Source organism: Mustelus asterias, chromosome 8 (genome assembly GCF_964213995.1).
Source record: "Mustelus asterias chromosome 8, sMusAst1.hap1.1, whole genome shotgun sequence".
Taxonomy (NCBI): domain Eukaryota; kingdom Metazoa; phylum Chordata; class Chondrichthyes; order Carcharhiniformes; family Triakidae; genus Mustelus; species Mustelus asterias.
Window position 1 is genome coordinate 115,280,718 of NC_135808.1, and position 21,856 is coordinate 115,302,573.

General features: G+C 47.6%; 1 protein-coding gene across 1 annotated transcript in view; it reads right to left on the reverse strand.

The window, feature by feature from the left end:
• The window catches only part of tie1 (tyrosine kinase with immunoglobulin-like and EGF-like domains 1), a 101,364-nt gene extending 82,109 nt beyond the window's left edge, over window positions 1-19,255 (reverse strand). Inside the window, exon 1 of the mRNA XM_078218797.1 lies at window positions 18,951-19,255. Coding sequence (XP_078074923.1) covers window positions 18,951-18,999 — 49 coding nt within the window. The 5' untranslated portion in view covers window positions 19,000-19,255. The remainder of the gene's footprint in view (window positions 1-18,950) is intronic.
• Between the last annotated feature and the right edge of the window lie 2,601 nt (window positions 19,256-21,856).

Here is a 21,856-nt window from a genome sequence, read left to right on the forward strand (position 1 = left end):
TGAACTCACACCAAATGAACGCCAGTATTTGTGCTGCTGTGTACATTTAACAATCATTCCAAATGAAAATTGATGAAGGTCTTTGCTAATAGGCCCTATCTCAGTGTTGCAGGTTCATGTACATGCTTCTTGAGTGTGTCCTGAATGTAGCTTTAGCACTGAGGTGAGTAAAAGATGTACAATGTTGCTCTGTCTTGCACATATAAAAATTCTCATTAAGTGTTATTTTTAATGAAACAGATTGATTAAATGAGATAGACGTCATTTTTTAAATTCATTTGTGGGACATGGGCATCGCTGGCTGGCCAGCATTTATTGCCCATCCCTAGTTGCCCTTGGAGGGCAGTTGAGAGTCAACCACATTGCTGTGGCTCTGTAGCCACATGTAGGACAGACCAGGTAAAGAGGGCAGATTTCCTTTCCTAAAGGACATGGATGAACCAGATGGGTTTTTCTGACAATCGTTTCATGGTCATCAGTAGCTTCTTAATTCCAGATTTTTTAAATTGAATTCAAATTCCACCATTGGCCGTGGTGGGATTCGAACCCGGGTCCCCAAAACATTAGCTGAGTTCCTGGATTAATAATGCCTAGTGATAATGCCACTAGGCCATCACCTCCCCAAGTGGTTAATGGCAGCTTTCTTATTACAGGTGTGAGGTTAACTTGCCTATTGTTACCTGCATTATCCCTTTCACTTTTTTTAAACGGGGTATAATATTTGACACCACTACCCCTTGCCCAAGCTGCCCAAAAGGCTGCATTTGCTGCCCCTTGGCTGCAGGAGATACACTCACTGCACATGCTGTCGCAGTGCCTGTGACATCAATGCCAGCAATGCTGCAGGTAGTAGCTGCCTGCTCTAAAAAACACTAATGCAGAAAACACCATTTGTTCAGAGCTCAGATGGACATTAAAGGTTGTGGTTAATGAAGATCTTGTGTATAGTGGCGAGCAAAGGGGAAAGGAGGCAACGAGCTAAATGGTGAGCATTCAACAGACAATGGATGCATAACAACGACGTCAGTTTATCAACTTCCTGTTCCACTGCAGCCACAGGAGAAAAAGCTGCCTAATTCCTCTTGTTCCACTTCCAGTTCCTGAAGAACTTTATTTTAATCTACACGTGGTCAGGAGTGGCCTACAAACATCCACATGCGAATCTTGCTCTTAGGCTCCATTTCAAAGGCAATCCAGCCAGAGAGGAAGACATTTCATGGTTGCTATGCAATGCCTTGAGATGTGCATGTGATTGGCTATGTGCGTGGCAACTGGTGACAATGATCCCCTCCCATTGTATACCGTTCCATTGCCTTTGAGACCCTAACATATCTGACTGCGATAAAGAGGCAGTGTTGTGCGTTGAGTTTGTTCATTTGTTCCTGCAGCAGTTAGATTATGACCAATGAATGAATGAATGAATGAATGAATGAATAGGCTAATTGTCCCAAACTGTAACCTGAGCTCCCACCTCCATTAGCTGCCAGCATGAGACAGCGGAAGGAATCTTACGAGAATTTGGCAGTGTCAGTATGGTGAGAAAACTGGTGTGGAACTCTCCAGCTCTGCTGGCCAGTTTTCTCTCCAGATCTTGTCACTTTAACTGCCAAAAATAGAGTAGACGTGGTTTGCGTTATCAGTCTGGTGAGGCAGGGGCTCTGGGAGCCAGGAAGCGGCTCCACTGAGATCTGAAACAAGCGTGGAGATCGGGGTGCCCTTTCAAAATGGCGCCCAATCTCAGAAAGCAGGGCTGGCGGCTAGCAGGTTCCCTGAGGTGTGGTTATTTGCATCTTTCAGGTGGGCGAATCTCATCTGGCTGATGTTGCCAGCGCCAACGGGAAACACTCCCGTTTTCCTGCTGATGTGGGAACTTAGCCAGCAAATAGAAGAATTCCCCCATTGTTCTTGGAAATTTGTTAACATAAACTCTTGAAGATAGAAAGCAATGAGTATGTGATATTTAATATATATATTGATATAAATATACATGATATTTAATATATTACATATGGGTATAAAGATACTAGAGACATTCACATGGTATTTCACATGGAGAGTCAAGAACAAACATAGTCGCCATCAAATTGGTCATTCCAAGAATGGGCGGTCTTTGGCTGTAGTTCATTTCAGTTTGTGGCTGTCAATGACTGGATCGAAGTACGACTAAAGCTGAAGCTAGCTGATTTTATTACTGTGGAAACCTTTCGTCGAAAGGTTAAGGTTCATAGAATCCTACAGTGCATAAGGAGGCCATTCGGCCCATCAAGTCTGCACTGGTCACAATCCCACCCAGGCCCTATCCCCAAAACACCATGCATTTGCCCTTGCTAGTCCGCCTGACAGTAAGGGACAATCTAACATGGCCGATCCACCTAACCCGCACATTTTTGGGCTGTGGGAGGAAACCGGAGCACCCAGAGGAAACCCACACAGACACGGGGAGAATGTGCAAACTCCACACAGACGGTGACCCAAGCCGGTAATTGAACCCAGGTCCCTGGTGATGTGAGGCAGCTGTGCTAACCAGTGTCGTTCTGTTGACTGATATTTGTACTTGCTAGACTGGCAATCCTTTCACTGCTAATTTGTATTATATTATTTAGTGATAAAATGAATTGTATTGTCGTGTATTGCTGCATTAGACTCTTGGCCAGGTCATTATTGCAAATGAGAATTTGTTCTCAAAGGTTCAAGTGGCTAAATAAAGGTTAAGTAAATAAATACATAAATAAATAGTCTTCAGATGGAGCAAAATTAGAAGAATGAGGATACGTACACATAATTCAATCCCCATTTCAAAGTCAGGCATTCTGTTCTCATTTTGTATAATTGCATAAGTTTATATGATACATGGTACCAAATCTACAAGTAGGAAGTCAAGTTAAAATAAAAACAGAGGGTGGAATTTTCCCCTCGCCACAGGAATTGTAGCGGATGGGACATGGACCATGCAATGGTCCGTTGGAATTGTGCGGAATTTTCCAGCCTTGAGGTGAGTGCGGCTGGAAAATCCTGCCCAGAGAGTGCTGGTAAATATCAACAGCTCTTCTTTAGAACCAAAGGGGGGGCAGTCATATGGGATTCGAAACCTTAACTCTATTTCTCTCTCCGCAGATGCTGCCAGCACCGACAGAAAAGGTTGGACCATCCAGACTCGAAACGTTGTCTCTATTCTCTCTCCGGAGATGCTGTCAGACCTGCTGAGATTCTCTAGCATTTTTTGTTTTTATTTCAGATGTCCAGCATTCACAGCGTTTGGCTTTTAATTTGGAGAACTAGAGTAGGAGCTTCGGTGTTTCTCTGCAGCACAGGCTGAGGAGCTGGAAGGTACAAAGCTTGAGACACCTCAGACTAAAGGTTTTAATTACAGCATGGTAAGTGTATGTAGATTTTTTCAGTCAAAAACATTGAATTTCTAAGTGGAAGTGGAGTGTTTTTGCAGACAGGAAGTGCTGTACAGACATGAGATACACACAAAATATACATTCTTAGATCTGCCACATTTTCCACAGTGAAGTGGAAGGCATAAGGTTTGAAGTTGACCCTCTTTCTGCATGTTTTCCACCCAAAAAACAGGCACCAAAATGGCCAATTTCACAGAGTTATTATTCCCTATGCTGTAAGGGCGAATCATAGAATGCCTACAGTGCAGAAAGAAGCCATTCAGCCCATCAAGCCTGCACTGACGACAATTCCACCCAGGCCCCATCCTCGTAACCCCACGTATTTACCCTGCTAATCCCCCTGACATTAAGGGGCAATTGAGCATGGCCCATCTACCTAACCCACACATCTTTGGACTGTGGGAAGAAACTGGAGCACCCGGAGGAAACCCACGCAGACACGGAGAGAATGTGCAAACTCCACACAGATAGTTACCCAAGGCTGAAATTTGAACCAGGGTCCCTGACACTGTGAGGCAGCAGTGCTAGCCACTGTGCCACTGTGCCGCCCGTGATGAAAAGACATCCAATATTGCATTGTCCTTGGTTAATTTTCAAGCATCAAAGTCAACTGCCTTCGAACTGTGAAACATGCAGGCCTTCAAGGTGAGAGACAATAGTAGGTCATATAGGTCATAAAGAAGGTCGAGGAATGGGACTGGAGAAGCAAATAAAAGAAAGCCTGGTCTTCCTGGTTAGGGACTAATAGCATGAGGGAGAAGTGTGAAGGAGAGTGAATTTCTTAAGTATCCAATTCCCCTCTACTATCCGTTTTGATAGTCTTTGTTCCTTAAAGCATCTGAAGTTTAAAAGCAGAAGCTCCATGAGAAAACCATTAAGAGATTCTACCCTTGCACTACAAAAGCCCTGGTTTGGCTCTAACCACACACAGCTTTTGTTCTGCAGAGAATCTAGGTGGATTTCTCTCAGCTTTGGAGAGCTACCTTGCTACTTAAACAGAAAACACTTGGAATACCAAGGACTACCCAAAGCTGTTAAGAATCCATTGAGGATTCTGCCTCTGCATGTCAAAAGCTGGTTTGGGGTTAGGGTAGGTTTGTCAACTGTGGTTAAATGGTCGTCACCTGATTTTCCCCATGCTCCAATCATTAGTCAGCCAATCTTTGTGACATACTGCTTTCTTATGCCAGTTGGAAAGCAAAAAAGGCTCTTTACCCAATCAGATGATGTCAGCTTGTCAAGTTTTTCAACTCATTTTTTATATCTGGTAGAGAAATGTTCAAAGAAAATAACAAAATAAAAATAATCTTCTTTAATGTCCCAATTATTTTTATCCTTGGCCACACACAACTGTGTCCAGGAGACTGATCTTCAACTCTTCGATACTCCAGGCCAAATCTGGAGGGTTGGTAACTTTAAGTTGGGGTCAAGAACTAAGCCTTTGAAGTTCATAGGAACATAGTAATTTGGAACAGAAATAGCAATGCAGCCCTTCGAGCCTGCTCCTCCATTCAATCACACCATGGCTCATCTCTTCCTGATCTCAAATCCACCTCCCTACCTGTTCCCCAAATCCCTTTAATCCATTTTATTTTATAAATCAGAGATATACCCATCTCCTTCTTGAAACCATTTAATAATTCAGACTCCAGTGCAGTGTTGAAAGGGCTGACTGTGGCACCAGTGTGGGGTTAAGAGAATTGAATACTGGGGGAGAAATGGGAAGCAGTTAGGGAAGGTCAGGACGGCATTTTGACTGAAATCGAATTGTAAACATTCAACTCTGACAGCGTATTGGAAATATTCGGGGCAGCATCGTGGCACAGTGGTTAGCACAGCTGCCTCACAGCATTAGGGACCCTGGTTCGATTCCCGGCTTGGGTCACTGTCTGTGCGGAGTTTGCACATTCTCCCTGTGTCTGCGTGGGTTTCCTCCGGGTGCTCCGGTTTCCTCCCATAGTCCAAAGTGCGGGTTAGGTTGATTGGCCATGCTAAATTGACCCTAGTGTCAGGGGGATTAGCAGCGTAAATATGAGGAGTTATAGGAATAGGGTCTGGGTGGGATTGTGGTCAGTGCAGACTCGATGGGCTGAATGGCCTCCTTCTGCACTGTAGTGATCCTATGAAATAACAGGACGGTGTCAAAAAGCCTGATAGAAATAGTCTTACATAAGCAAATGTTACACTGAGAAGGAATATGTGCAAATGCAAGACTTTTTCTAAAATAATATTTACTATATAGGTTTTGAATTGAATTATGAACAACTCAGTGCATTAGATATAAAAAATTAAAATTTCACTTCATGCATCTTTCTGCTGCCTTTTTATCTTTTAAGTTGTCATGAATAATTGGCATTTTGCACTGAGCTACATTTTCCTGTATTTAACAGCGTTTTATTGCGCACAAAGTGAAACATTTACTGCACTTTTCGAGTGCAGTCTAACTTGCACCATCTGTCTTTGTCAATTCTTCATCAGGCAGACATTACAATGGTTGAACTTTTGGAATATTTTAACCCTCTTGTGGAAATAATGATCCAGATGCAGTGGAATCCACTGCTTAAAGCACAACAGAAGCAAAGACATGAGCATTAGACTTGCAGCTTTGCTATAATCAGTGAATCATAGAATGATACAGCAGAGAAGGAGGCCATTCAGCCCATTGTGCCCATGCTGACTCTTTGATTGAACTATACAATTAGTCCCATTCCCCTCCCTTTTCCCCATAGTCAAGGCCAATCGGCGGGGAGGGAGAGCCAATTGGCCAGGGCCTCAAACTCAATGTGGACCTCAGATTCAGACAGTTGTTAATTTTCTGGCATTTGATAAGTTTCACAATTTGTTTTTATGCGCATAAGGAAGTAATATAGGAAAAGAATGTAAGATTTGCTGTTCTGTATTATAATCAGGCAGCGTCTGCACAACCTGTCCTCTTGGTGTGTGACGGAGGGTGTAAGCACGTGTATACGGTAAGGCAGCAGAGCGAGCATGTGGTTGAAGTTGTCATACTTTTGTTCACTGTAACTCTTTATAATGGTCAGTTTTTCAGCATAAAGTCCTAAGAATGAAAACACACTTCTCTGGATTGCAAGCTGGGTGGCAGAGTTTAAACTCTGGGGTGTTTTCTAATATCACAATCGCATTACGAAATGTTGTCCCGTTTCCCTGCATCAGTGGCTTCAGGAGAGCATACTTTCAATGTGTTGAAGCTGGTAAAGAACTATCACTGTTCAGTGAGCGTTTGAATGGCTTACCACGCTTAATATCAACTGTGACATTGCACAAAAGCTAACTTTTTCCTCAATAATTAGTTTCTTTGCACAGAAACAAGGCTAAAAAAGTATTTGTTAAATAAAAAAAGTCAAGTCAGTCTCACTTTTTATGGTGCCCTATTTTGTTTACATGTACCGTCATTTTTCTTTATTGTGGCTCGGGGACCTCAAGAGCTGGAAGTGGCCTGAGCCTCTCTGGACCTCTGAGCAGGTCCGCACATAGCCCCGAAACTTACTTTCCTTTAAGTACAAAGAACAAAGAAAATTACAGCACAGGAACAGGCCCTTCGGCCCTCCAAGCCTGCACCGACCATGCTGCCCGACTTAACTAAAACCCCCTACCCTTCCAGGGACCATATCCCTCTATTCCCATCCCATTCATGTACTTGTCAAGACGCCCCTTAAAAGTCACTACCATATCCGCTTCCACTACCTCCCCCGGCAACGAGTTCCAGGCACCCACTACTCTCTGTGTAAAAAAATCTGCCTCGTACATCTCCTTTAAACCTTGCCCCTCGCACCTTAAACCTATGCCCCCTAGTAATTGACTCTTCCACTCTGGGAAAAAGCTTCTGACTATCCACTCTATCCATGCCTCTCATAATCTTGTAGACTTCTATCAGGTCTCCCCTCAACCTCCAGTGAGAACAAACCATGTTTCTCCAACCTCTCCTTATAACTAATGCCCTCCATACCAGGCAATATCCTGGTAAATCTTTTCTCTACCCTCTCCAAAGCCTCCACATCCTTCTGGTAGTGTGGCGACCAGAATTGAACACTATACTCCAAGTGCGGCGTAACTAAGGTTCTATAAAGCTGCAACATGACTTGCCAATTTTTAAACTCAATACCCCGGCCAATGAAGGCAAGCATGCCGTATGCCTTCTTGACTACCTTCTCCACCTGCATTGCCACTCTCAGTGACTTGTGTACCTGTACACCCAGATCCTTTTGCCTATCAATACTCATAAGGGTTCTGCCAGTACTTATCCAGTTCTCTCGTCAATCTGCTTCCACTACCCTTCCAGGCAGTGTATTCCAGATCACAACGACTTGCTGTGTTTAACTGTTTCCTTGGCTGTGGTTCCTAACATATTGATTGTTACATATGTGCGCGTGTGTTGAGATGTAGTGACTGCGTGGAATGTATATGCCAGGCAGCTCATATCCAGCCATGATCCCATTTTTTAATCAGATCAGTTGGAGGACACCTTATTTGTGCAGAGCAGGTTAATTCAGGCATTACTATAGGTACCTGCCATGTTGTCATGGCTACCCTCCTCCAGCATTCTCCCTCAACCTGGACCCCACCCACTGGCCTCCTACCTGCCCTTCACCTTTTCATTGAGTACAGATGCTGCCAGACAGCATTTTCTGTTCTTGTTTCAGATTGCAGCATCCACAGTGTTTTGCTTATTATAGGTTTTGCAGGGTCAGATGTTAGCACAGTGGCCTACAGAGAACTCCCGATTTGAGAGAGTTGGTACCAATATAAACCTTGACACTTTAAGTGAAACACCGGTTGTGGTAATTAGCTGTAAAGGTGGGTTATGTTCTCCTGGTCTAGCTGTATGGACACGGTGCCAATATTCCACTCGAGGGAGTAGTCTAACTGGGCAGATTTACTTGTTAACCGCTGAGATCAATTGTGAATTTATGGTTTTAGATGAGCAAAATCCCACGTAAAATAGGCAAGCTTTCTTTCCTTTATTAAGATTATTTTGCATCTCCAACAACACCCGGAATTCTCCCAAAGCAATTCTCTGTTGAATTCAAGTGAAAATTGGAATAAATCCTGCTGGTTTTTTCAGCGGGAGTTTCAAAATGAATCTCCCACACTCTGTGCACTGCAGAGGGCACCAGCATGATTCACTCTAGATATCAGTGGACGGGGCCTATTCCCATCCGGGAAGCCGGCAGCACAGCGCTGAGTGGACCACATGCGCGATCAGTCAGAATGACACATGTGTAGTGGCCCTGCACTGCCGACCTCCAGATTGCAGGCCAGTTCAATCGCTGGCCAGCCATGTGGCCCCTGCAATGCTGCCCTCCAAGACCCCATGGCTGGTTCGCTGTGCCCCGACCATGCTCGGCCCAGCCACGACCCCCCCGCAGCCCCAATCTGCTGCCCTCCCCGATTCCGCCCCAACCGGCAGTCCCAACTACCCCACCCCCCTGCCCGAGTCCCAACCCTCCCCCCATGCAGCCCCGTCTCTCCCCTTGCAGTCCCGACCTCCCCCCCAGGCAGGCTGACCCCACCCCCAACCCCAATGGTCTTCCCGGTATGCTGGCCTCCCTCCTTCCCCCACCGATCCATATGCAGAGTGGCAGTAGGAGCCCCCACCCCCACTGATTGACCCACCAGGCCCTGACCCCATCAGGCCCTGCCCCTCTAAGCCTGCCCCATGCCCAATGGGCAGTGCCAAGGTGCCCTCTGGGCATGAGCACTTTGCCCCTTGAGCAGTGCCAGGGCACAGGTTGGCAATGCCCATGGAGCACCATCCCCCTGCTGCCCGACCCTCTGGCGGGTCCTGATTCTCCCCCCTCCCCTTCACTCCAGCAGGGTCAGGCTGCTAACTCCCCGAAAGTGGGGAGCTACTTTAAACCCCGCTGGAGTGGACCACACTGGCAGGGGAGGAGATGCTAATGGGCCTGAAGACTTCAGTCCAGGGCCCACTAATCTTGGTTAAAATATATGGTGATGTGCATTACCATAATTTATGCGCCTCCCCGCCGATTTCCGGTGTGGATGTGATGCCGCCGGAAATCTGGCGCTGGGAGATGCCGGGATGCCGAGCGCGGATCCCGCGGATCAGGTGCCACTGGAATCTCCTGGCCCGCTGTGCTAATTGTTTAACGACACACGACTGCGCAGAGTTGCTGAGCAGAAACTGACAGCCAAGTTCCGCACACATGAGGACGGCCTAAACCGGGATGTTGGATTTATGTCACATTATCAGTAACCCCCACAGCTTGCCCCCTGGACTTGCAGAATCTCACTAGCTGTTCTGTCTGGAGACAATACACATCTCTTTGACCTGTGTTTAATGCTCCCTCCACCCACATTGTCTGTACCTTTAAGACCTGGCTTGCTTTAGGGATTTGCATTCTAATCAGTATTCTGTAACTTGATGTTGTGTCTCTGTGCACTGTTTGAGAGCACATTTCCACTCCATCTGACGAAGGAGCAGCGCTCCGAAAGCTTATGGTATTTGCTCCCAAATAAACCTGTTGGACTTTAACCTGGTGTTTGGTGTGAGACTTCTTACTAATTGTTTAACACAGCGGGATGGGAGAATCGCCCCCTATACATTGAAGCGATACTCGGGAAGGAGACAGACATGTGCTTGATCCAAGACACAACTAAACATATTCATGTAGAGGTACTTAAGAGTGCATTTGCACCAGTAACTGGTACAAACAATTTTATTTGAATATACCTAGCAGTCAAAATCAGGACAATCTGAGTTTAATTATAATAGAACTGGATTCAAGATGAATAATAAATTACATTTGGTTGTTCGATGATGGTGCTTAAATCCTTGAATTATGGTTTGAAACCTGGCTATCATCCAAACAGAACAACAGCCTCCAGTGTGAATGGATGAAGTGGAAGGAATGGGGGGGGGGGTCTTAGCAAAAAATGGCAGTGTTGTTTCTGGTGAGAAAACTCATGTGTTTCGTTCAAGAGAAACATACCACTTTTCTCTCCAGATCTTTCCACACTTTGTCTAAAAAAATTAAGGAGGCACGTTTCACACCGTCAAGCAGGGGGGCAGGGGCCAAGCACGCCGGCAAAACCCGACTCTACTGAGACTGGGGTGCCATGTTCAAAGGGCATTAGAGGATCATAAAGATATAACAGGAATAAACCTCCCCCACCCCCCCCTCCCCCTCCCTCCCCAGTCCCAGTCCACCACAGATGTCTTAGAGGCCCCCCTCTCCCCTCCTAATCAGAGTTGGCATTTTTCTCCCCCCTTCCCCCAATCATTAGCCCGTTCCTCCTGATCACTGGCCACTTCCCTCCCCCTCCACTGTCAGAGCTGGCACCCACATCTCCACGACAGGTTCATGTCCAGGCAAATCTGTTGGAAATGGTGCTGGCGTGTAGGGGTGGCGGCGGGGGGGGGGGGGGGGGGGGGGGGGGGGGATGTCTCAGAGATAGTGCTCGTTAATGACATGTTAAAAAGAGCTTCCTGGCGTATCATGGCATGTTTCACACCAGTGAGGAAGATTGGGAGATTGGAACTGGGAAATTTGCCGCCGCGAATCGGCTTTCCGGATTTTGAGCACACGCCACCATCCCTGCAGACGGAGAGTGCGGGCTCCAAATCGCCCCCAGGAGCTGGACAGAATTCATGTGCCACTCAGTATAATTACAGTGTGGCTTGCTGTGTGAAAAGACTGGAAGGAAACATTTTGAAACCTCAGTTAATTTACAAAGTCTCAGGACTTTTTGTGTTCATGTACCAGATGAACTCAGTGGGGAAGTTGTGGGTCTTAAAGGCAGCAGCAACAGAATGCGGGGAGGGGGTGCTCATAAATCGAAAATCCCCTAACAAATGAACCTTGTGCTTCCAGTATTCCCATCACTTCCTAAAACATCAACATTTGATACTGCTTTTTAAACAGGACACAGTAATCATGATAAAAGCAAATTACTGCGGATGCTGGAATCTGAAATAAAAAAAGAAAACGTTGGAAAATCTCATCAGGCCTGACAGTATCTGTGGAGAGAGAATAGAGCCAATGTTTCGAGTCTGGATGACCCTTCATAAGAGCTCACAAAGCTATTTTTTCACTCGTGTATGGTAGCAATACTAACACTCTGGATTAATGTTTTTTTTTCCATAAATTCTATTGCTTTTTAATGTAGGACCTTCCCATAACAACTCCCAATACATACTAGCCTCAACATTGATTTTTTAAAAACTTGGATATGATCCTTTTGTGTGAGCCAGTGCTTAGCTAGTAGCAACTTCAACTCTGTAGGTTCAAGTCCCACTCTAGGTACTTGAGTACAAAGATCTGGTATGACAGGGGAGGAGGTGGTATAGTGGTATTGTCACCACGCTAGTAATCCAGAGACCCAGGTAAATGATCTAGGAACCTGGGTCCAAATCCCACCGTGGCAGATGGTGACATTTGAATTCAATAAAAATCTGCAATTAAAAGTCTGATGGTGACCATTGTCGATGTTGTAAAAACCCATCTGGTTCACTAATGTCCTTCAGGGAAGGAAATATGCCGTTATTACCCAGTCTGGCCTATATGTGACCCCAGATTCACAGTAACATGGTTGACTCTTAAAGGGATAGGCAATAAATGCTGGCCCAGTCAGCGACACCCACATCCCATTAATGATTAAAGAAAACAATTCAGTGCGGTAGTAAGGACTGTTGGGGGAACTGCTTTTCAGTTGAGACATTAAACTGAGACCCTCTCTGCTCTCTAATGGGGCCATAAAAGATCCCAGAGCAATCTTTCGAAGAAGAGTAAGGGTGTTGTCCCTGGTGTCAACATCATCAAAAATAAGTCATTTGGTCATGCTGCTTGTGGGAGCTTGCTGTGCACAAATTGGCTCCTGCGTTTCCACCATTATGTCAGTAAATACACCTCAAGAGCTTTGCCATCTTTTGGGGTGATATAAGGTGCTATATAAATGCAAATTTTTTTTTCTGATTTAAGGATTAACCTTTTTCGTTGAACAGCCTCACTCTCCCTAATTCTGGAATTTTCCTGTGTGTTCCCTCTGAATACAAATTCAAATGAACTATTTCTGAATTTGTCGCTGTTTCCTCATTTCTTTTTTCCAGTAGGATCTTTGGCCAGATTTGCAGCAAAGTGGCATCTGTTGCCCAAATCAAGTTGCTGATCAAAAGAGTCCCCATCCTACAGAACAAGCATGGACATTGGTCTTGCTTCATTGAATCAGTATGCACAAAGGGCAAATATGGCAAGGGGGGATGACAGACTGGCGGTCATGTCACTGGACTAGTAATCCAAAGGCCCAGGCTAATTCTCTGGGATCAGATTGGGGCAGCATGGTGGCACAGTGGTTAGCACCGCTGCCTCACAGCACCAGGGACATGGGTTCAATTCCGGCTTTGGGTGACAGTCTGTGTGGAGTTTGCATGTTCTCCCCGTGTCTGCGTGGGTTTCTTCCGAGTGCTGCCGTTTCCTCCCACGGTCCAAAGATGTGCGGGTTAGGTTGATTGGCCATGCTAAGTGTCAGGGAGATTGGCAGGCTAAATATGTGGGGTTACGGGGATAGGGCCTGGGTGGGATTGTTGTCAGTGCAGGCTCGATGGGCCGAATGGCCACCTTCTGCACTGTAGGGATGCTGTGATTCTATGAAATTGAAAGCTAGCCCAGTAATGGTGACCACAAAGCTCTCCATCGACTGTTGTTAAAAACTCATCTGGTTCATTAATGCCCTTTGGGAAAGGAAATCTGCCACCGTTGTCTGGTCTACTGATGCACCTCAATGAGCACCCGGAAACAAGGCTTTAGAACTGAAGGCTTTAATCAGATAACAACGAAACTGCTAACACTAATACAACCGTTCAGACTGAAGGGGTCCTGCCGGAGCAGGGGGTCTTATACCCTGCCACCGGAGGCGGGGCCCCACTGGAGTGTGCCAAGACAGCACTTAGAACAGGTAAACACCCTAACCCAACAACATAGTACAACCCCCATAACAACAACACCCTAGCCCAACAGTAACATAATAACAACCCCAGTGGTGAACCAACGATGGTTCACCACATTCACCCCTCCTTTAGGAACCAAAGGTGGCGGGGTGAATGGGAACAGATAATGACAAAAAAAAAATAAATAAATAACAGGATTCACAAGTCCAGACGGTCTGGAGGACCACACCGACGCTGCGATCGTCTCAACACCGGTTGCGAAACCGGAGCAGGTGCTTGCGGTGGCTCTCTCAAAGCAACATCTGGCTGTCCCCTCAAAGACTCCCGGGCCGGCCGGCCCTGATGAGGCGATGGTGTAGGGGATCCTGGAACGATTGGTGGTGCTGGTGGTGGTGATGATGGTGGCGCCGATCTCCGAGTCTCAGGCAAGCTGTACATGGGGGTAAAAGTGTTATGCACTGGTCCCGGTGCTGACCGCGCCACGTCTGGGGAAGTAATGAGGAGTAGTGGATCTGTGACTGGGGGAATAGGAGCGACAGGAGTTGCTACGTCCCCTGCGGGCGCCAGGTCTCTGATGGAGACAGTGTCCTCTCGCCCGTCAGGATATGCCACATAGGCATACTGAGGGTTGGCGTGGAGGAGTTGGACCGGTTCGACCAAGGGGTCGGACTTGCGAGCCCTCACATGGCGCCGCAGAAGGACGGGTCCTGGGTACGTCAACCAGGCTGGCAATGAGGTCCCCGAGGACGACTTCCGAGGGAATGAGAACATCCTCTCGTGGGGAGTAGCATTGGTTGCCGTACACAGGAGGGAGCGGATAGAATGGAGCGCATTTGGAAGGACCTCCTGCCACCGGGAGACTGGAAGGCCCTTGGATTTCAGTGCCAGTAGGACAGCCTTCCAGACTGTAGCATTCTCCCTTTCCACCTGTCCGTTACCCCTAGGGTTGTAGCTCGTGGTTCTACTAGAGGCAATCCCGAATGAGAGCAGGAATTGCCTCAAGTCGTTGCTCATGAACGACGAGCCCCTGTCGCTATGAATATAGCAGGGGTACCCGAACAGGGTAAAAAGCTCACTGAATGCCTTGATGACGGTGGCAGTCGACGTGTCCGCACAGGGGAAAACAAACGGAAACCGGGAAAATTCGTCTATTATGTTAAGGAAATAGACATTCCGATCCGTTGAGGGAAGGGGGCCCTTAAAATCTACACTCAGCCTCTCAAAAGGGCGAGTGGCCTTGACCAAATGTGCCCGGTCTGGTCGATAAAAGTGTGGTTTGCATTCTGCGCAAGTCCTACAACTTCTCGTAACTGACCTGACCTCCTCCACCGAGTAGGGTAGGTTGCGGGCTTTTATAAAGTGGTAGAGTCTGGTGACTCCAGGATGACACAGATCATTGTGGAGAGCCTTCAAGCGGTCCTCCTGCATGATGGCGCATGTTCCGCGCGAGAGGGCATCCGAGGGCTCATTGAGTTTCCCTGGACGATACATAATATCGTAATTATAGGTGGAGAGCTCAATTCTCCACCGCAAGATCTTATCGTTCTTGATCTTGCCCCTCTGCGTGTTACTAAACATAAACGCCACGGATCGTTGATCCGTGATCAGGGTGAACCGCTTACCTGCCAGGTAATGGCGCCAGTGTCTGACTGCCTCCACAATGGCCTGAGCCTCCTTTTCCACCGCCGAGTGCCGAATTTCGGGGCCTTGAAGGGTGCGGGAAAAAAACGCGACGGGCCTGCCTGCCTGGTTTAGTGTGGCGGCTAGGGCGAAATCAGATGCATCACTCTCCACCTGGAAGGGGATGGATTCATCCACCGCGTGCATCGTGGCTTTCGCAATGTCACTTTTCAAAGCCTTGAAGGCCAATTGGGCCTCCGGCGTAAGTGGGAAGGTCGTGGACTTAATGAGCGGACGAGCTTTGTCCGCATAGTTGGGGACCCACTGTGCATAGTACGAAAAGAAGCCGAGGCATCTCCTCAGTGCTTTCGTGCTAGCGGGCAAGGGAAGTTCAGTAAGGGGGCGCATACGGTCTGGATCAGGGCCGATGACCCCGTTTTCCACCACGTATCCAAGGATAGCTAACCTGCGCGTACGGAATACACACTTCTCCCTGTTATAGGTCAGATTCAGGTGAGATGCAGTGCGTAGAAAGTGTTGGAGATTTGTGTCGTGGTCCTGCTGGTCATGGCCGCAGATGGTGACGTTATCCAGGTACGGGAAGGTAGCCCGCAACCCGTTCTGGTCCACCATTCGGTCCATAGCACGCTGGAAGACCGAGACCCCATTGGTGACACCAAATGGAACCCTGAGGAATTGGTATAGACGACCATCCGCCTCAAAAGCCGTATATTGTCGGTCCTCTGGGCGGATGGGGAGTTGATGGTAGGCGGACTTAAGGTCTATGGTAGAAAACACTCGGTACTGCGCAATCTGATTGACCATATCAGAAATGCGCGGGAGAGGATACGCATCCAGCTGCGTATAACGATTAATGGTCTGACTATAGTCGATGACCATCCGAGGTTTGTTCCCGCTTTTGACTACCACGACCTGCGCTCTCCACGGACTAGCACTGGCCTGTATGATCCCTTCCTTGAGGAGCCGCTGAACCTCAGATCTAATAAAGATCCGGTCCTCAGCGCTGTAACGCCTACTTTTAGTAGCGATGGGCTTGCAGCCAGGTACCAGATTCTTAAAGAGGGATGGTGTAGTGATTTTCAGGGTGGATAGATTGCATGCGGGGCGCTTTGGGCAATTTGGAGGCTGCGGCTGATTCCCTACTGCCAGTGAAGGGAGTGGCCCACCGTACTGTAGGATCACACTCCTCATGTGGGCCATAAAGTTTAGTCCGAGGAGAATTGGCGCGCAAAGGTGAGGTAACACAAGGAGCCTGTATTGCTCGTAAACTGTGCCCTGTACCTCAAGAGTTACCATACATTGTCCTTGGATCGGTACAGACCGGGACTGTGATGCCATGGAAATTGTCTGTTTGGCAGGGAGAATCCGGAGTCCACACCTTTTAGCAGTTTCAGGGTGTATGAAACTTTCGGTGCTTCCGCTGTCAAACAGACAATTTACAGTTCTGCCACTAACCTTTACCTCCATCATAGAATGTTCCAGCCTGAAATGCCTGGTCTGATCCAGAGAGATCGACGCCACCGTTGGCCCCTGGGCGTCACTGCATGCTGCCGATGTGGATGCTGAGGACCCCTGCTGGTCGCTGCTGCATGCTGCCGATGTGGATGCAGAGGACCCCTGCTGGTCGCTGCTGCATGCTGCCGATGTGGATGCTGAGGACCCCTGCTGGTCGCTTCTAGTCGTCGTGGACCATGATGGCCGCCCCCATGGATAGCATGTGGCCGAGGGCACCAAGCGCAGCGACTCCTGGTGGTCTTCCTGCTCCTCTGTTTGCCACGATGGCGCCGTCCTGAGATCGCACGTGGTCGGACCTCGTGGGTACTGCGGCGTCGAAAGAGACGGTCTCCGTTCTGGAGGGTTACAAGCTGCACTGCCGTTTTTAGGTTTGGACCTGCAGACTTTGCTGTAGTGGCCTTTTTTACCGCACTGGCTGCAGATTGCCGTTCTTGCCGGGCACTGTTGCCGTGGATGCTTGGCCCCACCGCAAAAATAGCATCGCTGGCCACCTGGAGCTGCCGCCGTCGTCGAATCGATCTGGGAGCGCGGGTTCGCGGGGCGAGGAGGGAGCAGAGCTTGCTCCAACCACGTTGACTGCACGTGGTCCTCGGGGTACAGCGCCAAGCTCTTCGACGCCGCCTCCAACCTCACGGCCATCCCCATTGCCTGGGTCAAATTGAGTTTCCCCTTTTCTAATAATTTTAATCTGATGTATGAGGACCCTACCCCTGCTACGAACGCGTCTCGGGCGAGGTCGTGCATGTACTGCTCGGCGGAGACGTCCTTACAGTCACAAGCCCTGGCAAGCTGCAGGAGTTCATTGGCGTAGTCTTCTATGGTCTCGCCCGACTGCCGACGTCGTGTAGCGAGGAGATAACGAGCGTGAATCTCGTTGGGTGGCGTAATGTACCTATTCTTTAGGAGCTCGACGGCACCCTGGTAAGTGGAAGCTGCACGAATGGCTAGGTAAATCGTGTCGCTTACCCTAGCGTGGAGGACTTGGAGTCTATCACTGTCCGTAGTGATAGCTACCGAGGCTGCCAGGTAGTCCTCGAAGCACTTCCACCAATGTTCGAACGTGTTAGCTGCACCGACCGCACGTGGGTCCAGTGTCAGACGATCCGGTTTTAGAATCTGTTCCATGTTCTAAGTTATCTGATTAAATTGATGCACCTCAATGAGCACCCGGAAACAAGGCTTTAGAACTGAAGGCTTTAATCAGATAACAACGAAACTGCTAACACTAATACAACCGTTCAGACTGAAGGGGTCCTGCCGGAGCAGGGGGTCTTATACCCTGCCACCGGAGGCGGGGCCCCACTGGAGTGTGCCAAGACAGCACTTAGAACAGGTAAACACCCTAACCCAACAACATAGTACAACCCCCATAACAACAACACCCTAGCCCAACAGTAACATAATAACAACCCCAGTGGTGAACCAACGATGGTTCACCACATCTACATGTCACTCCAGATCCACAGAGCTCTCACTAAGAGCCAACCATAGAATCCTACAGTGCAGAAGGGGGCCATTTGGCCCATCGAGTCTGCACCGACCACAATCCCATCCAGGTCCTATCCCCATAACCCCATGCATCTGCCCTCGCTAGTCCCCCTGACACTAAGGAGCAATTACGCGTGGCCAATCCACCAACCAGAATTGAAACGTTAACTCTGTTCCCTCTCCACAAGATGCTGTCAGACTTAGAATCATATAATTCCTACAGTGCAGAAAGGGGCCATTCACCTTTCCAGCATTTTCTGTTTTTGTTTCAGAATCCCGCACCGGCAATAATTTGCCTTTACCCAAAGTGATGTGGTTGGCTCTTGAGTGCTCTATCCAGAGAGCCTCTTGCCTGTGACGCCCATATCCCATGAAAGAATTGGGTGGCGAGGGGGGATGGAATACTCAGAGTAAAAACAATGTTCACACGCAATGGCATCATATTGTGCCAGTGAGGCTGGAGTATGAAGGCTTTTTCCGATAGGGGGAGTTTTGCCCTGTGGGTGTCAATACTCACTCTTAAAAAAGAATTGCAACCTAAAAACAAATCTTTTCACTAATGTTTTTTTGGGGGGGGGGGGGGGGGGGAAGTGAGGAGAAACTCCCATAGTCTGCCCATTTTCTTTTGCCCCAGAAGGAATACTCATGAATAAGATATGCCTTGCACCATGCGGCTTCACTTTTCTGTAACTAACTTTATGGGTGATCCATAGAGTGGTGAGTGGGACCTCAAAACAGAACCTGTTGCAATAGTTTAACCTCTTACATTGAAAGAGGATTCTCCACAACACCCCGGCACCTTTTGTTTGGGAGAAGATTGGGTGGGGGAGGGATTATACATTTAAAAACAAAATCATAATAATACAAAATCTGTTTTAAAAATAAGGCTAAAAAAAAGTGAAGAATAAAAGTGCATTCTCTTAAGACGAAAAATAAGCTGGATGTTTTTCCAAGAAGTGATTTGGGAAGTCTCTTACCTGTTTTGTGAAAAGAGAGCACCAGCCAACACAGCCAGAACAAAATCATTCTTTCTGTTATATAATATTGCGAGAAAATCCAACAGGTTTGGGAACGGCTGGCGTTATAAAATCCCCCACACTTGAGGCAAAACTCTGGGCGAATCTTCACTATCCCTGGTTTGGAAGCAATCCCTTCACTGAATTGGAATGAAAGTGATCCCTTTCGAGTAGATTTCTTTGGGACTAAGACCTATCTCCATCTTCTCCGAAGTTGGGAAGCTTTCCTTTCTCCCTCTCTCGCCCAGTTTCTGCACTGGGAAAGCGGGGAGGAAAAGCGTCACTTGTGGCGAGTGGAGCAGAATGATTCACAGCGAATTGCACCAGCAATCACAGCCACTCATTTCCCACATCATTCCCGTCCGGAACATGACTAAAATAACAGCCGTGCCCGGGACCCTTACACCTCCCCCCCACCCTTTCCAGGGATATCATCCCGTCCCTGAGTCATTGCTCCAATTAAAATAAAACATTTTCCCAAATCATTGCCACCACCCCACCTCAACCAGAATTATTGGTCTATTAATAACAACGAAGAATTGTCTCTTACATCAAAAGCAAAATGCTGCGGATGCTGGAATCTGAAACAAAAACAGAAATCTGCTGGAAAATCTCAGCAGGTCCGACGGCGTCTGTAGAGAGAATGGAGCCGACTGGCGGGGATTTTCTGGCCACGCTCACCCCAAGACTGGAAAATCCTGTTCGAGGCCAACCGACCTTTGCATGGTCTTGTCCAGCCCGCTACAATTCCTGTGGCAGGTGGAACGGGAAAATACCGCCCATCGTTTGAAGTCAGGATGATCATAGAAATCATAGAAACCCTACAGTGCAGAAGGAGGCCATTCGGCCCATCGAGTCTGCACCGACCACAATCCCACCCAGGCCCTACCCCCACATATTTACCCGCTAATCCCTCTAACCTACGCATTTTAGGATTCTAAGGGGCAATTTTTAACCTGGCCAATCAACCTAACCCGCACATCTTTGGACTGTGGGAGGAAACCGGAGCACCCGGAGGAAACCCACGCAGACACGAGGAGAACATGCAAACTCCACAAAAATTGACCTTAGTGTCAGGGAATTGGCAGGGTAAATATGTGGGATTAACAGAATAGGGCCAGGGTGGGATTGCAGACTCGATGGGCCAAATGGCCTCCTTCTGCACTGTAGGGATTCTGTGGGAAACATTGGGTGTGATCTTATCGGCCGGTCATGCCACGCTCCTGCTGCAGCGAGGTCAGAGAATTTGGCGACCAGCCAAATCTCCGTTCGCTGCGGCAGGATGGGAAAATCCCACCAGTGTGAACAGCGGAAAGATTCTGGTCATTGGCTCTATTGTCTCTGATGTGGAGATGCCGGCGTTGGACTGGGGTAAACACAGAAGGAGTTTCTTCACAGCAACCTGTTGGACTTTAACCTGGTGTTGTTAAAACTCTTACTCTATTCTCTCTCCACAGACCGGCTGAGATTTTCCAGCATTTTCTGTTTTTGTCTTTTACATGCCTGACAACAATTAAAGGAATGTTGAGCTAAATCATAGAAATCATAGAATCCCTACAGTGCAGAAGGGAGGACATTCGGCCCATTGAGTCTGCAGCAACCACAATCCTACCCGGGCTCCATCCCCAAATATTTATCCTACTAGTCCCCCGACGCTAAGTGATTTGATTTAATTTGATTTGATTTATTATTGTCACATGTATTAGCATACAGTGAAAAATATTGTTTCTTGCACGCTATACAAAACATACCATTCATAGAGAAGGAAAGGAGAGAGTGCAGAATATAGTGTTACAGCCATTGCTAGGGTGTAGAGAAAGATCAGCTTATTGCAAGGTAGATCAATTCAAAAGTTCTTGAGTCAGTTGGTACGTGACCTCAGACGTTTGTCTCTTTTTCCTGACGGAAGAAGGTAGAAGAGAATGTCCAGGGTGCCTGGAGTCCTTAGAGCATTGGGGTCGACTTTCAATGTCCCGCACAGGGGTACAAAATGGGCATTCCTGACCCGCCCGCTGCCTGTTACACAGAAACTGCTGAGTTTGAAATTTTACACTCACTTGTAAAGTAAGGTCTACCTCACTATCAATTGACAGGATTCATTGCAGGATGTTGTGCCTATTCAATAGCTCTTGCAATACTTCATGTGGAATCTATCTTCTCAATGTCTTCTCATGGAACAATCTATAGAAACTCCTCCCCTGATGAGGCAATCCCAAAGTTTAGAATATTCACTCATCTCCAGTGTTTACTGTTTGAATATTGCTTCCTACAGATGATATTTTTCTGGTTCCAACCGCAGCAGGACCCGGAATGTTCAATGATTTATTTGCTTATCACTACCAATATTTATCTTTTGCCCTTCATTCCCATTCTTAATTGGATATTCGGCTTGTGAGTCATTGCACGGAGAATCAGCACAGAAACAGACCATCAAGTCTGTGGCTGAGTTTTTCTTTGCATAAACCTCGATCCCAGTCTGATTTAGTTCAGTTGCCTGGGCGGCTGGTTAGTGATGCGGAGTTGATGCCAACAACATGGGTTCAATTCCTGTACCAGCCGAGGTTATCCATGAAGGTCCCGTGTTCGCAACCTTGCCCCTCACCTGAAGTGTGGTGACCTTCAGGTTAAATCACCGGTCAGCTCTCTCTCAAAAAGGGAGAGCATTTTATGGTCTTTGGGGATTATGTTGACTTTCAATTCAACCTCAGTCTCCTAATTGCTCCCAATCAAACAACCATCTTATCCATAGAATCCCAACAGTTCAAAAGGAGGCCATTCAGCCCATCAAGTCTGCACCAACCACAATCCCACCGAGGCCCTATCCCCATAACCCTCCTTATTTACTCTACTAACCCCCTGACACTAAG